This window comes from Tursiops truncatus, chromosome 17 (assembly GCF_011762595.2).
Source record: "Tursiops truncatus isolate mTurTru1 chromosome 17, mTurTru1.mat.Y, whole genome shotgun sequence".
Taxonomy (NCBI): domain Eukaryota; kingdom Metazoa; phylum Chordata; class Mammalia; order Artiodactyla; family Delphinidae; genus Tursiops; species Tursiops truncatus.
In genome coordinates this window covers 9,254,618-9,274,448 of record NC_047050.1, presented here as the reverse complement: position 1 = coordinate 9,274,448, position 19,831 = coordinate 9,254,618, and the positions used below count along the sequence as shown (strand labels likewise).

The window sequence follows — 19,831 nt, the reverse complement described above, 5'->3', positions numbered from 1 at the left end:
AACGGAGGGTTCACACTGTCCCCAGCATCCTTTCCTGGCCCGGTTGGAATGACAAAGATAACCAACATTTCATGAGCAGAATCTTATGAATTATCCACTTACGGAAACTTTCACATCTGTAAATATTCTAGGGAACTTAAAGATATTTATAGATTTGCTTTTCCTGCCTGCTTATAGATAAGATACCTGCCTATAACTCAGCACTTGGCTGTCTTGCAAGAAGATCCTGCATTCAGTTCTTGAAAAGGTAGCAGAAGACTAAGTAGAATGATTCTGTTTTTCTGCTCCAGCTTCTGTGTCAAATACAGCTGGGTTAATCGTGAAGTCGTTGTCTGTAAGCCAGACATTACAGGTGCTCTTCTGTCCTGTCGTTGCCTCACCGGTGTTATAGGAAGTTGCATGAGGTTCCCCGAGTTCCTGAGGGTTAGAGTTGCCAGATTTAGCGAAGTATCTGTGTTTTATGTAGCAAGTCAAACTGTTTTATGAAAGCTACAGTGTCCAGTTACATTTGAATTTCAGGTAAACAATGAATAATTTTTTTTAGTATGCATGGGGCATACTTAGACTAAAAAAATATATCCAGTTTATCTGAAATTCAGCTTTAATTGGGCTTCTTATATTTTATCTAGCAACCCTACTCAGAGGTCCCAGGAGCACAAGATGGAAACCTACAGGTGATTCCTTCTACGAGTATCCTGGCTCTGCATGCCTGGCTGGAGGTTTTTTGGGGTCTCCTCATGTTAAGAAGTAAAAATGAGACCTTAATAGTGAAAAAGCAAATGTGCTACTTTGATCAGAAACACCTTAACTAATAGAAGTCAACAGTCTTCTATTGTTTAGCGAGGGCCTCTTTTTTTTTTAACATCTTTATTGGAGTATAATTGCTTTACAATGGTGTGTTAGTTTCTGCTTTATAACAAAGTGAATCAGCTATACATATACACACATCCCCATATCTCCTCCCTCTTGCGTCTCCCTCCCACCCTCCCTATCCCACCCCTCTAGGTGGTCACAAAGCACCGGGCTGATCTCCCTGTAGCCTCTTGCAGTTATTAATTTATAAGTGTACTGTTTAACTCAAAGAGATTTTAAGATCAAGAAAACATATCAATTTAGTGACGGTCAGACAGGAGAGTATGCGGCAAATCTTCTGAGTGTTATGTAGAATAACATGTTACTCCAGGGCGAAAGGAGAAACTCAGAAGAGTTTTATGAGTAAAATGAAAGAATAGGATACATTTATATTTATACATTTTCTAAATTTAATTGAATTAATGGGAGGAACTAAAAAAAGGAAATCTGTGGTAGAGCTTTTTGGGTAGAACGTTAGCATAACTCCTTCCCTGGTACCATCTCTGTGCAGTGTAAGCAGTGAGAAAATGCACAGAACCTTTTCCTCCAGTCCAGCAGGACAACCCAAGGGGCAACTAAAATTTTGCCATTATTGGCCTATAAGCCAAAGGATATAATTTTATGCCTTTTGAGACTCACTACTGTACTACAGCAGCAAAAGTAAAATTTAGCAGCGAGCATTAAGTTTTGACTGGCTTGGTTCTCAGGAACACAGGTTCTAGGGCATGCTGCCTGGGTCGGAATCCCAGCTCTGCTATGTCTAGCTACATGGAAAGCTGTGCAGCTATAATTCCATCTTCTCATCTGTCAAATGGGCATAGCAGAAACTTTCCTCATAGGGTTTCTGTGAGCATTAAATCTTGCAATATAGTATATATAAAATATAATTAGAAAATTACCTGGTATGTACTAAGCACTCAATAAATGTTAGATAGTTGCTGGAGAAGGAACTAAAAATGTACGGCAATTTTTTCTTTTGCTTTAAGGGAGCTTAGAGTCTAAACCAGCAATGTCCGATAGAACTTCCTATGATGGTGAAATTGTTCTCAGTAGCTACTAGCCACACGTAGCTGTTGAGCACTTGAAATGTGGCTATCGCAACTAAGAAGCTGAATTTTTATTTTATTTACTGTAATTATTTTAAATGTTAATTAATTTAAATTTACATAGCCACATATGGCTAATGGCTACTATTTGGACAGCACAGGTCTAGACAACTATGTTGGTGGGCTCAGAAATTTAAGTCAGTCACTATTTTCTGAACTGCAGACTTTCAGTCATTCTGTTCATATTTTGCACCATTATAGCTTTCAGCCAGTGTCTGAAGTCGTACAGTACACGTGAACTGGTTTATCCATGGATTGATTATTCAGATTCCTACCAGGAATCTGAGGCTTTTAAAAATAAAGGGCAATCCATTGTACCTTTCTAGGAATACCTCTAATTATCCCTTCTCTCTCTTCATCTCTAGATTTTTCCTTGCTATTACACACTATCCATTAACATTTAAATCTGTTAGGATCAGCCATCCAAAAGCTCCTTAATCCCGTAAGACCCTCCAGCCTCCACCCTAGCCGTCTCCCCACACCTCATTCTCAGCCACATTTTTAGAGTTAGCTATGATCACCATCCACATTTTCTCACAGGTCCTCTCAACGCCCCCCGGTCTGGTTTCACTGCCACCTCTCTGGTGAAATGACCTTAGCAAATCATCGGTGACCTTTTCACCAAATCTAGTGGATGTGTTTAGTGCTATTTCACTTGACCTCTTTACATAGCAAACCTCTTCCTCTTTTTTGAGGTATTTGCCTCCCTTCTCTGATGCCACATACTCCTGGTGTTTTCCTCCAACTTAAACTGACTGTTTCTTCTTAGTCTCCTTTGCTGGCACTACGTATTCTACTGTAAATTCCAAAATTCCTTAGGACATTGGCCTTAGCCTCCTCTTCTTAAGCTACTTACCTCTCTACCATAACAGAGAGAAACGTAAGTCCATGGTACTCCCTGCTATATAGACCTATAAGCACAGAAACTCTGAGATTTGTATCTTCACCCCCATTATCCCTTTGTTCCCAAAGCCCCATACGACCAGTTCCCGATCTCAGCTGTATCCAACTGGACATCTCACAGTCACCATTCTAACGTGTTCAAAACTGCCTATGATCCTTCCTTCCTCAACACTTTTCTTCCAGTGTTTCCTATCTCAACAAATGGTACCACCATTCTACCCAGTTGTTCAAGCCAGAAACTTTGGTATTTTTAGAATTTTACCATTCCTTAGTCATGAATCTTTTTTTTTCCTTAACCCTTCATCTTGTTAGGTATTGCATGAACCTTGTAATCTGAAGATTTGCATCTTTTTCCAGCTTTGGAAAAATTTTCTCTTCTGTTACTATTCCTTTCTCCTCTGTTCCCTATTCTCTGTATTATTGCCTTCCAGAACTCTAATTAGTTGGATTCTGAAACTTCTGGATCTAGCTGCATGTCTGTTAACTTTTTATTCATACATATTGACTCCTGGGTCTTCTGTGTTGAGATTGAGACTTCCTCAGCTTGATGTTCCAAACCATTATTCCATCGTTGGCTGTGTCTCTTCTGACATTTATCCCATCAACTGAGATTTGCTTGGATTGTCATCTTTTAATTTCCAACATCTCAACTGATTCTTTTTCATAATAGCCTGTTCTCATGACAATAGCCTATGGTATCTTTTTTTCCTCAGTGAAACAATTTTGTTTCTTTTAATGTTTCTTTTGCTTTATTAGCTGTTTCCTTCAGTTTTAGTGCCTTTGTCTATTGAGTTTGGATCCTCTCTTCTTTGTGTGTCTGTGTCTTTAAAACTATTAAAATTCTTAGTGGTTGCATATCTTTTTTAAAGATCACCTGCTTGCCTATCCATTACTGTCAATTTTGCATGACGTGGCCTGCCCCAGGACTGGTGGGGGAGGGGAGAGGACAAGAACTCAGTAGCTCCTCTTCTTAGCACAGGTATTCCTTGTTTTTCCTGGGTGTGGGGAGCTGGCTACCCTTCCAAGCGCACACTACTTTTCTAGCCTATATGGACGTGCCTCTCCTACACGCTGCTCGTCACAGAGGGTGTCAGAGAGACCCACCTGCTTGTCTGCTCCTCGCACATTTCCCTTAGCAGCAACCTCTGTGGTTACAATGGGGCCCTAGTTATTCTTTATAATTCAGAGGCTTGCTTTTCCCATTTTCAATACCTTCGAGCGTGGAGCATACCCAGAGGCATTCCAACCTTCAGCCGCAGTTCCATCCTGCTGTAGTTTGGGCTGTAGCTTCATCTGGCTATCAAATCCAGGCTGCATTTATTCTCTTATTTTCTCCGTGCTCTTAAGAATCTGTTCTTTGCTAGGGATTGGAGCGAGGGAGGGAGGGAGGGAGAAACAGGCACGTGTTCTTGGACCACCAATTTGATCTGTTACTCAATTCATGATCTTTGTACGTGTTTTATTTCTATAGATCCTTTAAGTCTAAAAAGAATTCGTTTCCTTTTGTAAATCTTTCTGATTCTTTACACAGTGCCGAGATATGATTTTTTACATTTTTTTTTTTTAGCACACTGGGACCCAAAAGTTTTCACAGCTTATGATGTGTTTCGTGTAAGTCTAATCACGTCCGAGCTTATTGTACAGGAGGTAGAAACACAACGGAATGGAATCAAGGCTGTCTTTGATTTGGAAGGCTGGCAGTTTTCTCATGCTTTTCAGATGACTCCATCTGTAGCCAAGAAGATTGCTGCTGTTCTTACAGTAAGTGTGTATTTTAACTGTTCGGTACAATACTTAGTTATATGTTAAAGAGAAGGGAGAGTACATTTATTAGAAAATTAAATACAATTTTAGAAATGATACATAGAATCAATAACGGTAAGAGGAAGTAAAGTGTTATTAATTCAGAAAGAAAGAATGGGGCTTCCCTGGTGGCGCAGTGGTTGAGAGTCCGTCTGCCGATGCAGGGGACACGGGTTCGTGCCCCGGTCCGGGAACATCCCACATGCCGCGGAGCGGCTGGGCCCGTGAGCCATGGCCGCTGAGCCTGCGCGTCCGGAGCCTGTGCTCCGCAACGGGAGGGGCCACAACAGTGAGAGGCCCGCGTACCGCAAAAAAAAAAAAAAAAAAGAAAGAAAGAATGTTGCAACAAACTGTGAAAATATGTTCAAAATTTCTAACCACAGAATTCATATATTTAAACAATAATGTGGTGATTTTATCTTTCAGTCACTAAAATTTTCTTCCTAAATTAAAAATTGACTCAAAAAATAATATTTATAGCAATCATACAACAAAATGTCATGTAGGTTTTGGTTGATACAGATTGATACAGTTGATATACAGGTTGATAGATTGATACAGTTCTTTCCGGGGGGGAAAAAAAAAAGTTTTAAAAATGGCCATCATCTTTGACCCAGTAATCCTGCTTTTGGAAACCTAGCCAAGGAATAATCTTAAATATAGCAAAGACTTTGTGTATAATAATAATAGCTTACTGTGTGCCAGGTACTTTGCTAAGTGTTTCAAGTGCATTACCACTTAATGGCTACACCAAAGCTTATGACATATGACTATTAATTTTTCCATCTTACAAATTATTTTACTGTGTCAGAGAGGTGACATAGCAATGCCCAAGTGTACACATTTTGTCAGCAGTGAAACAGGGATTCCAATCCAGGATATCTGAAGATAAAAGCTGTACTTAGAACCACCATTGCTTCTATGCATAAAGATAGTTACTATAGCATCAATTTTTAAAAATAAATTTACTTATTTAATTTATTTATTTTTGGCTGTGTTGGGTCTTCGTTGCTGCGCGCGGGCTTTCTCTAGTTGCGGCGAGCGGGGGCTACTCTTCGTTGCGGTGCGCGGGCTTCTCTTTGCGGTGGCTTCTCTCGTTGTGGTGCACGGGCTCTCGGTGCACGGGCTCAGTAGTTGTGGCGCACGGGCTTAGTTGCTCCGCGGCATGTGGGATCTTCCCGGACCAGGGATCGAACCCATGTCCCCTGCATTGGCAGGTGGATTCTCAGCCACTGCACCACCAGGGAAGCCCCCTATAGCATCAATTTTTATAGAAAAAAATTAGAAACAGCTTATTTGTCTAGAAATAGGAAAAGCGTTACTTAAATAATGGTACATCCATTTGATGAATTATAGCATCAATATTAAAGCTCACAATGTTTACAAAAATTGTATTATGTCAGTGAAACAAAACGGGGTGCAAATTATTTAGAGAGCATATTAGCAGTTATGTTTAAAATAAAATTATTCATAGAAAGAACCTGAAAGGAAAAATCACAATTGATAACACATCTCTAAAAGCTATGTGCAGAAAAAAAAAAGAGTTTTGCATGAAAGAAACTTGGCAGGAAAAATGTCTATATTAACAACACATCCTTGGGTAGGGAAAATACTGATGGGGTTGTTCTTTGCATCCTTAACATTTTAAACCTTAGAAAAAAGCCGATATTACTTTGATGTGAAAGACTTATACCTGTGTCAAAAGTTTAAAAGTGTGTGTTTATTGTACTATTCTTTCAACTTTTATGAAAGTTTGATTTTTCTTCCTCAAAATAAAAATTTGAGGGGAAAAGGTTAAGTATCCAAATGACTCATTGATTTTTCAAAAGCACATTTATATGTGATTGGGGAAGATATTTTCTGTGTCCTGCTTATGAAAGATGTAGGTATTTCTTAAAATACTTGGCCTAAACTACAAGGTGCAACCTTTTTAGAGACCTTTTCTTAATCTAGGGACAGTGAACTATAAAGCAGGCTATTGTGTTGATGGAATAATTTTGAAAATAAAATCACACTTTAGGTATTGCTGTAAGTTTAGCAAGTGTTCAAAGAAGGGGCTTGTCGATACGATTACATATTGATTTATGCTTTGTTATTAACAAGACATTTTCTTTATTTTCAAAGGATTCCTTTCCATTAAAAGTTCGTGGTATCCATTTGATAAACGAGCCAATAATTTTCCATGCTGTCTTTTCCATGATTAAACCATTTCTGACTGAAAAAATTAAGGAACGGGTAAGTAAAACATATTCAAGTCACTATTCTTCTGCACCAAATGTTCCACTCCTTTGTTATTTAAAAATTGCTCTCTTATTTCCGCCCCTCCCCCCAACACATACAGCATTGTCCCAGTGTTTTGAATATTTATCTAACAACCCAACTACTTCTATAAAATTTCTTTTTAGTTTTGAAAAATCAAGTTAGTGAGGCTGTGGAAAAACTGGACCTCTAACACATGGCTGGTGAAACTGCAAAATGATATATTCCCTGTAGGGGGCAGTGTGGTCATAGTTATCAAAATCACAGCCTTCACATTTCTGGGATTTTTATCCTACAGATATACATGCTCATAAACAAAATTACATATACAAGGGGATTCATTGTAGCAAAATATGGGAAACCACCCAGTTTTCATCATGAGGGAGCTGGTTAAATAAACTGTGATGCACCTACACAATGGAACACAGTAAGATTTGCAGGATGTATTGTGAAGGGAAATAAGAACATGCAGAATCGTGTTTACACTATCTTTTGTATAAAAAGGGAAGAAATCAGAATATATAGTTATATGGGCATAAAAGTTATTTTTAAAGGATGTGCAAAGAAACAACCAAAGTGGTTACCTCTATGGAACAAAAGAGAGGTACGGATGGGGTAGCTGAGGATATGGTTGGGAGCAAGACAGCTCACTGTGGACCTTTTATCTTGTTTTGATTTCTAGCCATGTGAATGTATTACCTATGTAAATAATAAACATGCTTAAATTAGACACGTGTAACTGAAAACCATAGTACCCAAGGTATGTGACTTAATGTCGTTAGTTAAAGCAAATAGATTTGATTTTTTTTTAAATTAATTAATTAATTTTATTGATTTATTTTTGGCTGCGTTGGGTCTTCATTGCGGTGAGTGGGCTTCTCATTGTGGTGGCTTCTCTTGTTGCAGAGCACGGGCTCTAGGCATGTGGGCTTCAGTAGTTGTGTCATGCGGGCTCAGTAGTTGTGGCTTGCAGTCTTAGTAGTTGTGGCTCGCTGGCTCTAGAGCACAGGCTCAGCAATTGTGGCGCACGGGCTTAGTTGCTCCGCAGCATGTGGGATCTTCCCGGACCAGGGATCGAACCCGTGTCCCCTGAATTGGCAGGCAGATTCTCAACCACTGCACCACCAGGGAAGCCCAATTTGATGTTTTTTACCTATCTTGCAGAGTCTTATCTCAGGTGAATATCAATATTACTTGGGATTTTTCAAGTGTTGACAATAGAGTGTGAGTTCCCAAACTGGCAACCAGTCTTCTGCATGAATCTGTAGAGGATAATTTTTAGAGCATTTATTTAGACAAACGTTGGCAACATCTAATGCATGAACACAAACAGGTTTTAAAGGTATTGACAATTTAAATCTCAAAAACTATTTAAATAGAAATACTGGTAATGTGAGTGATAATAGCATATTTGGAATGTTACAAAGTATATTCTTTCATACTAAGAAAATGTAACATCTTGCATCTGGTCAGAAAATGACGACTCTAGAGCTTCTTTTGAGGTTTTCCAGTAGGTATTTCTGTCTGTCTTCAAGAAGAACTGCCCCTATGGAAGATTCTTTTATTCTTATAAAAGCCGGGTTTTTTTGTTTATTCTTTTTTTCCTCTCTTCAGTATAGCTTGACAATAGCTGGCCATCTTCTGTTGAACGCTGACAGACATAAAAATAAGTATTTCTATTTTGGGTTATATTCTGGACCAAAAAAATGAATACAGCAATAAACTGAACCTAATAAACAGGAGAACATGAGCAAGAAGAGAAGAAAAATTTTAAATTGAGAAGTGAAGCATTTCAATGAAAGTTAATTGACATGAAACAGACTTGCCAAAATGGGGAAGGCAGGGAGGACCAAATCTAGCCACTTTCTCCCTTTAAACATTTTGGCAGTACTCTATGAATGATTTTATTTCTCCCTTCCTGAAGAGATGGTTGAATTTCTTTTCAATTAGCTGGTAATATTTCAAACATTTCAGAAAAAAATCAAGGATTGGGACTGTAAGGTTCCTGAGTGCAAAGAACTTGTTTCATTCATCTTTCAGTCTTCATATCCTAAGCACATAGTAGGTGCTTATTAAATGATTGTTGAATGTACAGATGAAGCCTAGCAGATGAGTAAAGGTATTTATGTATTTATTTTTAACAAGATGTGCTTTTAATCAAAGGTTCCAAGTCTTTATTTTAACTTCAGGACATTATATGATCAATTTTTATAGTTTAAAATGTTCAAAAATTTAAAGTTCTCAACACAACAACTATCATAATTTCTCTTAATTTTTTATTAGCCAAGACTGTCTGTCAACTGTACCACATAAATTATTCCCTGCGTACCTGATTGTGTGCTCAGATATATGCTTTTATTTAATATGAACTAATAAAAGGAAGAACATTTTTATCATCTACAGAACCATCCCAGGATATTCAATCTTTTGCTAAGAATCACCTGTACATTAGGGAATAGAATGTATAAAATGATTTTATTTAGAGTTTTAAAAATCTACTTTTGAAAGAAAAAAGAATGGCTTTTTGTAAATATTGTATAGTTACAAGGATGCAAATATAAGAGAACAGTAAATTGATCAGATTCAGAAGCAGCACAATCTAAACATAAGTATAGTTATTAGCTTCATAAGCAGAGGAATAAAGGATGTATCGGTAGTATCTATACATGTGCTCCTATCTTAGAAGTGATGAGAGCATCTTATCTTACAGTGTTGATTTTCCATTGGAAATGCATTTGATATACTGAGAGGCAGAGGGCATACCTTCTAAAACATTTTGGCTGTTTCAGATTCATATGCATGGGGACAATTACAAACAAAGGTTACTTCAGCATTTCCCAGACATTCTTCCAGTGGAATACGGTGGTAAAGAATACTCCATGGAGGACATTTGTCAGGAGTGGACAAATTTTATAATGAAGTCTGAAAATTATCTCAGCAGCATTTCACAGACCGCTAAAGGAGAAGAAGTTATTTAATGTGAGAGACTTCCTAATTAAAAATACATGAGTAAGATCCTACCTGGTTATATGAATGAAAGAAAAAGAATCATTAAACTAATGCTTTTCCGATTGATTTTTTTCAATGTAAAAATCTTCTAACTTGAGCAACATGGATATTTGGGAAATTTCTTTACTTTTTAAATATCTTTTCTTTACCTTTAAAGTAATTAAATATTATTATACCTTAAAAGCATAGAAGAGGTTCCTGATTTTTGCACTTGGAAGAAAGTTATCTCTAAAGTATCTTTCCACGCGCACTTCGGTGTGTTTCTCAAAAGTTTTATTTTAAACAACTTTTCTGGTCACACTGGTTTGATTATAAATGAATAAATATTCACTGAAAAGAAATATTAGCACAAATCAACTGATTATAAAAATCTATTCACACTCATTTTGGGTGCGTGTCAGATAGACTATAATTCAGATTAAAATCTGAATACAGTTTTATATAGTTATTTCTGTGGGCCAGCAAGGTAGTTCACCTCAGGGAAATTCTATTTTACCATATTTGCACAATAGAAACTTTTGATTGAAGAGTCTGTACGCCATAAACTCTTATGTGTAGCATCAATAGGTATCTATGAAATTATTCATGTTGATACAGTTAACTACATAGAGATTCAGAGGTGGAATAATATTTGGTTGCCATATACGTGGACTCTATTTTTTAATTGAACAGTAACACAACTGCACAAGGGAGAGGAAATGTTTACATTTTAAAATCACTGTCAACTACATCTGGAACTTTTCAGATTATGCATGAAGAAATTTGGGTTTTACTGTATTATCAGAACATTCTAGCCAAATCCTACAATTCATATTTACTTAAAAAAAATCAGGAGTTAAAATGTGCTGTTTGTACTGTAGCTTTGTTAAAGCATATTTCATTTATTGAGAAAGACATGTCAGTATAGCTTTCAACTTATGACAATTTTTATAGTATTTTATAATTTTTAAATTTTATTTTAAACTTAAAAATGAAAGAACACAGTATACAAAATTTGTTAAACATTTTTTAGCTTAGTTGGGTTTCAACATTAATCATAAAATAGTATCTTTGTGAAAGAATATGTAATGGGTGTTTTTCTTTATAAGAAAATTATTCTAATCAGATGAGCTGATACTTATGATTCTCTGTACATGTATCTGTGAAAAATTGGGAGTGATTGTGAATGTTCTTTAGAGAACGTGTTTGATTTTGATTTAGCATTGGGAAGGTAACTTTATATTATAAATTTAATTTAAAATATTAGATCATGCCTGTTTTCTAAAAAATGTTAAAATCTTCTTTACAAAATCATACAATTTAAAATTGTATAATTAAAAATGACAGCAGAATAAAACTATTTAAAAAGTATAAATAATAGCAACAACAAAAAGTTCTAGTTTACCCAACTTTTATTCCTAGAAGGTTTACATCACAAAGTTCCACTTCATTCACATTTGGGTGCTTAAAACACTTTCTTCTGACTCTGTGAAGGAATGATTACTTTAGCACAAGAATAAAGGATAGTATTTTAAAATCTTTTAAATATGATTCACTGGTGATGTTACTGACAGTAAATAGAATTAAAATAAGTCAATCAGTAGAAGTACATTTCATTATAGGACTTTGAATATTTTATGAAATGCAGCGATTCACTGAAGAACATTCAAAGAACAATGTAAAATGAACGGGCAGTTTTATAAGGTGGCAAAATAAATAGCTATTGAATTGTCCCTATTACTTTACTGTAATTGCACCAGAGGTGCCTTTTAAAAGATTAACTCTAACGTGTGCTCATTGTGTTACTGAACTGCCCGATAATTTATTTGTTTTAATATTGTTCAAAACAAAATAAAGATCTTTCACGCAAACTATAGCTGTTTGTTTTTCATTTTTAAGTATGAATATTAGGCATTCTTTTTCAAAAACTGCTTTTCCTTACAGAAGAGGTTAAGAAAAAAGTATCGCATCTAGCTGTCCATTACAAAAATGCCAGTGTTTTCTTTAAACGTTTCAATTGCAGGCTGGCTTTCCTGCTGCTCAGTTCAATACCATCTTCCCCTGTCTTGTTGTGCTGAAAGGGACCCAAAATTAATTTCATAAAACTAAGCCATGCATACTTCAGAAGTTAAAACTTCTAAGTGAGAAAAGCCAGAGTATGTCACTAAATCAGATAATTGGATTCTGAAACTGCTATGAGCCCAGATCACGATTTCATTTGTCAAATTATGTTTTTCTTACAGAAATAACACGTTCTAGAGCAAAGAATATCTTGTCTCCCACCTAAATTAAGCCAGTAGCTCACGAAACAGGTCAGACATACAGACAAGCCCAAAACTCAACAAACTAGTAAGGCGGTGTTGTCTGAAACACTCCTTCCTGGCCTGTGTGTTGAATTTTGCCCCACCTAGATGCTGTGGAGGAATTAGGAGTTACAAAGGTTGAACTAGAATGATGGCAGTAAAATAAGGATTGGCAGCAGTGCCTCCCCACTAATGTTCTGGTTGGCAAGGGCACATCCCATCCTTCTCCCTCCCCCAGAGCTAGCACTTGATTGACTGCTCGCCTCTTCTCTATCCAAGTCAATCATATCAGTCTATTAAATATCTACTTTTGATAACACTGTACATTGAATTAAGTACTATAGTGAATAGAAAAACTAATTGGATGCTAACTAGAAGAGAGAAAATACTTATCCAAAATAGCCAGGTAGGACTTCCCGGGTGGCACAGTGGTTAAGAATCCGCCTGCCAATGCAGGGGACATGGGTTCGAGCTCTGGTCTGGGAAGATCCCACATGCCACGGAGCAGCTAAGCCCGTGCGCCACAACTACTGAGGCTGCGCTCTAGAGCCCGCGAGTCACAACTACTGAGCCCGTATGCCACAACTACTGAAGCCCGCATGCCTAGAGCCTGTGCTCCGCAACAAGAGAAGCCACCACAATGAGAAGCCCGCGCACCACAACGAAGAGTAGCCCCTGCTCGCTGCAACTAGAGAAAGCCCGTGTGCAGCAAGGAAGACCCAACGCGGCCAAAAATTAATTAATTAAAAAATAAATGGATATTTAAGGGAAAAAAACCAAAATAGCCAGGTAAAGTGCAGTACAGGTTTCTCCTGGTATCTGAGAGTAGAGCTTTCCTACCAAACCTTGCTTAAGCCAAAATGGGGTAACACTAACGGATGCACAAAATAAATAGAAAGCACAGGTGCTCATAGACACAGTTCAAAGCTATGGATGCTGGATGCTGAGATGCTAAGTGTGGTTCCAGGAAGGAGCTTGGCAGTGTCACTCTCACTGCTCTGGGTGGCGCTGCCTTTATAATGGCTCATGGCAAAACAAACACTGAGTGCTATTTTGGCCTTTAGCCTTTTTTTGTAAAAGCAAAAATCCTTGAGGGATTTCTTTCGGTTAGTGAAAACAGGTACTAATGTAGGTTTTTGCAAAAGTGAAGTGGTGTAAAGCAGCCTTTCGAAAAGCAGCGGATACCTGTATAGTGTAAGAACCTTTAGAGTGGTTGCAATAAAGTGCTTTAGGAGTTTCACAGAAGGAAAGATCATTTCCACCCAGGGATCTAGAGGATGTGTTTTTAGCGGAGGTACTATTTGAAGCACAGCCTGTAAGAAGAATGGACTCCCCCAGAGAGCAATCAGAAGTGAGGAGAGGGAGGCTGGTCCAGGCAAAGGAATAGCATGAGCAGAGACTCAGAGACCAGAAGGAGTAGGTCACGTCTGAGAAGTCGTACGTAGGCCTATATTTCTGGAGGGAGGGCAATGCTACAGAAGCGTGGGCCTTCTGCCTAGAAGGATGCTTGGGAAACAAAATATGGGAAGCCTTGAATGTCAGCTGAAGGGCACTCAAATGTATGAACTGCTTATTTTGTGCCAGGCCCTATTTTCGATTCACATACATGTGTCACTCAATCTTTGCGGAAAAAAAGAAGTAAGTGGCATTATGCCTGTTTTTACAGAAGAGAACTCAACTCTGAAAGTGTCCATTCCTCGCTCAGAATCACAGGGCTAGTAAATGCCAGAATCATACTGAACTCGGCCGGCCTAGCTGTAAAGTCCACGCTCTCTGCAACACCACCATGCTCCTAATAGACCCAATTCCACAGGCCACAGGGCTCAATGGCCACCAGGTTCTATCAGTCCTACCTGAAAATATCTGACCATGACCCATTTCTAAGGCTAATCATCTCTCATCCTACCTGCTGTCATAGCCTCTCTTGTTGGACTACCAGCTTCTCACTGGTTCTGCCTTTATATACCCCTCCACTGCTGCAGTTATTTTTCTGCAAGATTTCATTCTCTGAACTTTCGCCAGAGAAACACTGCACGCGGGTAAATTACTAATTGGCACCTGAGGCCCTTAACGATGAGGCCCAATCTGTTTTTCCATCCTTATATCGCAGGACTCCTAACCTCACGTATACGCTAGGCACACCAACCTTTTTTTTTTTTTAATTGGAGTATAATTGTTTTACAGTGTTGTGTTTCTACCGTACAGTGGAGTTCCCTCTGTTATACAGTAGGTTCTCATTAGTTATCTATTTTATACATATCAGTGTATATATGTCAATCCCAATATCCCAGTTCATCCCACCATTCCCTTCCCCCCTTGGTGTCCGGCTGTTCTCTACATCTGTGTCTCTATTTCTAGGCACACCAACCTTTTCCAAAAATATCACCCTTTCTACACAAGACCTCTCAGAATCAGCAGCAAGGGGGAGGAGGAGGGGGAAGGGGCAAGGGAGATGAAGTGTGTGTATTTTGTATCCTGGCCAAAATTCCTCAGAAATTACTCTAATCCCTACATTGTTCGGAGACAAATTATGTTTGTTTGACGAGATCAGCAAACACAGACCTTTCTCTTCTGCCCAAACCTGCTCACAAGGTCTCCAGTTTCCTGCTCTACGGCTCTTGAGTAATTAGCTATGATTAGAACCACTTGTCGTGACTGGTTAGGCAAGGTTACAACTCTTTGTCCTCCTGAAACTTGTTGACTGAGGAGAAAAGCATTTCCGTTCGGATACCTGACTGAGACTTCTGCTTGCAGAACAACCCCCAGAAGCCACTGTTCACCCCTTTCCATGAAGGTCTGAGGCAAAACCTCGTGAGTGAAACACCCTGATAGTCAGATCCAGGGAGCTGTCTATATTGCAACAGCCAGAATAATCAACCTCTTTACTTGTCCAGTTTTTGTTGTTGATAGAAGCCTCCCAATATTCCCTGACAGGTAGGCAGGTGCCCCGTCTGGAGTCAACAGAGAAGTTCTGGGGAAGGTTGTGAGCAACTGTTTTACCTCAGCTGGACTCAGCCCATGGCCACGGGAATGTTACACAGAACTGATGTGTCTGGGCCTCCCTTGGCGGACTCTGACCTCACTCAATCACTGTGTCAGACTAACTTTACTCCTGCACACCCAACACACATATACACATAGTACAGCACCAATGAAGAAGATATTCTAATGGCCAACAGATGCATGAAAAGATTCTCAACATCACTAATTATCAGGGAAATGCAAATCAAAACCACAATGGGATATCACCTCACGCCTGTCAGAATGGCTATCATCAAAGCAATGACAAATAACAAGTGTTGGCAAGGATGTGGAGAAAAGGGAACTCTCATGCGCTGTTGGTAGAATGTAAATTGGCACCGCTACTATGGAAAAATGTATGGAGAGTCCTCAAAAATTTAAAGTAGAATTACCATGTGATCCAACAATTTTACTTCTAGGCATTTCTCCAAATAAAACAAAAATACTCTTCAAAAAGATATGTGCACCCCAATGTTCACTGTAGCATTATTTACAATACCCAACACGTGCAAGCAACCTAAGTGTCCTCTGACAGATGAATGGATAAAGAAGATGTGGTATACATATACAATGGAATATTACTCAGCCATAAAAAAAGAAATATTGCAATTTGTGACAACATGGATGGATCTAGAGAGTATTATGCTAAGTGAAATAAGTCAGACAGAGAAAGCCAAATACTGTATGATCTCACTTATATGTGGAATCTAAAATACAAAACAAACAAAATGAAAACAGACTCAGATACAGAAAACAAGCCAATGGTTGTTCAGAGGGGAGGGTGGTGGAAGGGCAAAATAGGTGAAGAGGGTTAAGAGGGACAAACCTCCACTTAAATAAGAAATAAGGAGGGAGGGAGGGAGGAAAAAAAAAAGAAAAGAAATAAGCCATGCAGATGTCATATACAGCATAAGTAATAATATTGCAATAACTTTGTAGGGAGACAGATGGTTATTAGACTTACTGTGGTGAACATTTTATAATGTATGCAAATATCAAATAACTATGTAGCACAGCTAAAACTAACATAATATTGTATATCAACTATATTTCAATACAAAATTAAAATAGAAGTCTTTTCTTCTAACTCCCATCTATGGGTCTCCTATTTCACCCTTCTTTTTAGATTATTATTACACATTTCTGCTTCTTCGTATTTTTAGTAACATTTTATGTTGGTCATTGTGTTTAACTAATAGAGGCTCCAGGTAATACCTCCCATCAAGTGATGACTCTTCCTTTCTTTTGTCAGATAGCATGAAAGGCAAGAATCCAATCAGGTCTTGAGCTGGGCTGCAGACTTAGGAGGATTCAGTTCATCTCTGGTTCATTCCCATTCTTCAGGATTGGTCCACTTGGGTTTTTGATTGGTACCCTGGATATTTTCTTTTTTCTTAGCCTTGAAAATTCTGCCTTTTGCAAATCTAAACTTAGTTCCTACCCTTTGCAGATTCAAAATATGGCAAGTGTCTGGAAGTGGAGTTCTGCTGTATGTTTGTTTCAGGCTCCCTCCCCCTCCGATGGGACTTTATCTCCAATGTTCTGCAAGACAACTCAATGTTTCACTCCCTTTCCTACTCAGCCTTTCTAGTCTCTGGTACCATTCCAGAACTCGGCACATGTCACGTGTGCTGAGCTATGAGCATGTACTTTATATTTTCCAATATTTTTCCCAGTTCTACACAACTGCAAACAGTTCCACTGATTTTTCTTTTGGGCTAAGTAGTATCTCTGTTTGGGTTAAGATATATCTCTGTATTTCTATCTTACCTATGTGTATATGTATAGATATTTACCACTTATATCCCATTTTTGTCCATTTCTGTTCTTGGGCTGTAAACTTCTGGTCTAGATTTGATATGTACACAGTATTATCTAACACTTGCTTAAGGATATTTAATTTTAATTTGGAGCTTGGTCTTATGGTTTTGTTTGCTTGTTTGTCTGTTTCCTTGGGGGAGAATTTTCATTAGGTGAAATGTTACCATTCACCTTCTCTGTTTTCTTCTGAGTAGTTTTGTGTTGGTTTGATTCTTTTTAAAATAGGCCTTTTGGGGAATTCCCTGGCAGTCCAGTGGTTACGACTCTGTGCTTTCACTGCTGTGGGCCCAGGTTCGATCCCTGGTCGGGAAACTAAGATCCCACAAACCGCATGGTGTGGCCAAAAAAAAAGAAAAAAAAACAAGGCCTTCTGTAGACCCTTCCTAGTTGCAAGTGTTTTATTGTGCCAGTACAGTGAAGTGCAATTCCTCTAACAGACGCTTTTCGTGGTGGCAGCTGTGTGTATGTGGAGGTGAGGTGGGGCTGCTGGCATGACTTCTCTTCATTTTTCCCCTTACCTCCTCCTTTCCCTTCATCGTCGTGCCTTTAAAGGACACTACCCCCTTGTCAATGCAGTTGCGTCCCCCTCAGAAGCAATGCTTATCTGAAGCTGCCACCTCTGGCTCCTTCCTGAGAGCCAGTATTATAACCTTCCGAGACCCAGGCTGTGTTCAGTCTTTTGGCACTTAATGTTTGACATTTTCTCTCAGGGTATGATTTTGCCTATGCTATGTCTATATCATCCACTACTCTTTCCTCTTTTTCCAAGATTCTCTGAAGCCCTGCATCTTCTACTCTCAGCATCTAGAGTCTTGCAGCAGTGGAGGAAGCTTGCTCCTGCTGGAGTTTGCTCCTTACCAAATTTTCTGGTAATTTGATGTTTGTGATACCCTCCAACTCCTAGTATCGCATGAATCATGTGTAACTTTATTTGTACTCTTTGTACACCTCATGGGTTTTTTTATTAAGATGTGGGGACAGATTCTGGTTCAGGCCGTTGACATCCTCTGGACCTCAGCATAACTTATCTGTTGTTTCATTTCTTTAAAGTTAATTAATTAATTGATTGATTAATTAATTTTTGGTTGCATTGGGTCTTCGTTGCTGTGCACAGGCTTCCCCTAATTGCGGAGAGCAGGGGCTACTCTTTGTTGCAGTGCGTGGGCTTCTCATTGCGGTGGCTTCTATTGTTGCAGAGCATGGGCTCTAGGCGCGTGGGCTTCGGTAGTTGTGGCTCACGAGCTCTAGAGCACAGGCTCAGTAGTTGTGGCACACGGGCTTAGCTGCTCCGTGACATGTGGGATCTTCCAGGACCAGGGGTCGAACCTGTGTCCCCTGCATTGGCAGGCGGATTCTTAACCACTGCACCACCAGGAAAGTCCCTGTTATTTCTTATTAAAAGAAATTTAACTCTGTTCATAAGCAGCTCCAACTTATTAATTTTCATGCATCATAATTATCTATTATACAATTTATTCATTCTTTTATTGATAATGATGTAAGTTGCATGTAATAATTCACTATTACAAAAAAATGCTACAAAGAACATACTTGTATATATTTATTCACACACGCAAGCCTTTTTCTAGGGTACATACCTAAGTCTAAAAAGTGTTTGTGTTACAGAATATGTGCATCTTCACCGTTACCAGATATTGCCTAATTGCTCTCAAAAACAGTTGTAATACTTTACAGTTCTACCAGCAGTGTTAAGAGAATTCTTATTTCTCTACACCCTTGACTTAGGTTCACATTTTTGTCATACTGATGGATGTGACATATTATCTTGTCTTTAATCTGCATTTCCCTGATGACTAGTGAAGGTCTGCTTTGTCTTTTCATATTCTTTTCCAATTTTTCTATTAGGTTGTTTTTCTTCCTTGTTGATTTTAGTTCTTCAGTATGTGCTAGAAATGAACACTTTTGAAATTCTGTATTTTGTAAATATATCTTCCAAGTTTGTGCCTTATCTTTAATTTACTTAGTTACACAGAAGTTTTCAAATTATAACATCATTAAATCTACGTTTTTTTCCACTAAGATGTCTTTTTTAAAATATAATGTTGTATGAAATCCTGCTGACCACCAAAGTCATGAACATACACTCCTATATTTTCTTATCGAAGTATAATATTTTGCCTTTTACATTTACATCTTTACTCACCTGGAGTTTATTTTTGTATTTTTGCCAGGTAATACTTTAATTTTTTCCTATGTGGAGAGTCAATTTCTCCAGTACCACAAATTCACACTTACAAGGGTTCTGTTCAATTGTGTTCAAAACCAGATGAGAATGTGAGGCCTTTCACAACATCTTTTACCGCACCCATGGAGCTTATCACTCATCATGCCCTTCTACAGCAGCATTATTTTCTTGCCAAACCAGACTACATATTGCATTCACTCTTCTTGAAATACGTTCTCTCCACAAGTCCTGTTCTCTTTTTTCCTTACTAAATTGTAAACTTATGAAAACAGACTTTGTCCAATTCGTCTTTGCATCCTCCATACTTGCCATTGAGTTGATTTTCAAACACTCTTCAATTTTATTCTGAATTTGACCCTTATAGGTGGGAACGCTCACCTAGTATAAGCCAAATCTTTATATTTTGGTTTTCACTTTGTCTTTCATCTACTTTCCCACCAAAATATGCCTAGTGTTTCTAAATCTCTTTTAAAATTTTAAACAGAAACCTCAAAAAACTTCTAATGACTAGGAACCCAAGTCATCCTTTCTGCCCCGTTTGTAGGACACTCTGTGCTTGGGGTCAACAT

At 38.3% G+C, this 19,831-nt stretch overlaps 1 protein-coding gene across 4 annotated transcripts in view; it reads left to right on the top strand.

Annotated features, from left to right (window-relative positions):
- TTPA (alpha tocopherol transfer protein) overlaps positions 1–19,092 on the top strand; it is a 28,014-nt gene extending 8,922 nt beyond the window's left edge. The window contains exons 3-5 of one of the 4 annotated variants that reach the window (XM_073794444.1): positions 4,429–4,622; positions 6,789–6,899; positions 15,149–19,092. In XM_073794444.1, coding sequence (XP_073650545.1) covers positions 4,429–4,622; positions 6,789–6,899; positions 15,149–15,355 — 512 coding nt within the window. In that variant the 3' untranslated portion in view covers positions 15,356–19,092. Of the gene's footprint in view, positions 1–4,428; positions 4,623–6,788; positions 6,900–9,712; positions 11,786–15,148 lie in introns of those variants that run through there. The other 3 variants (XM_019925273.3, XM_073794445.1, XM_073794446.1) reach the window with 3 other exon arrangements.
- Positions 19,093–19,831: the final 739 nt, after the last annotated feature.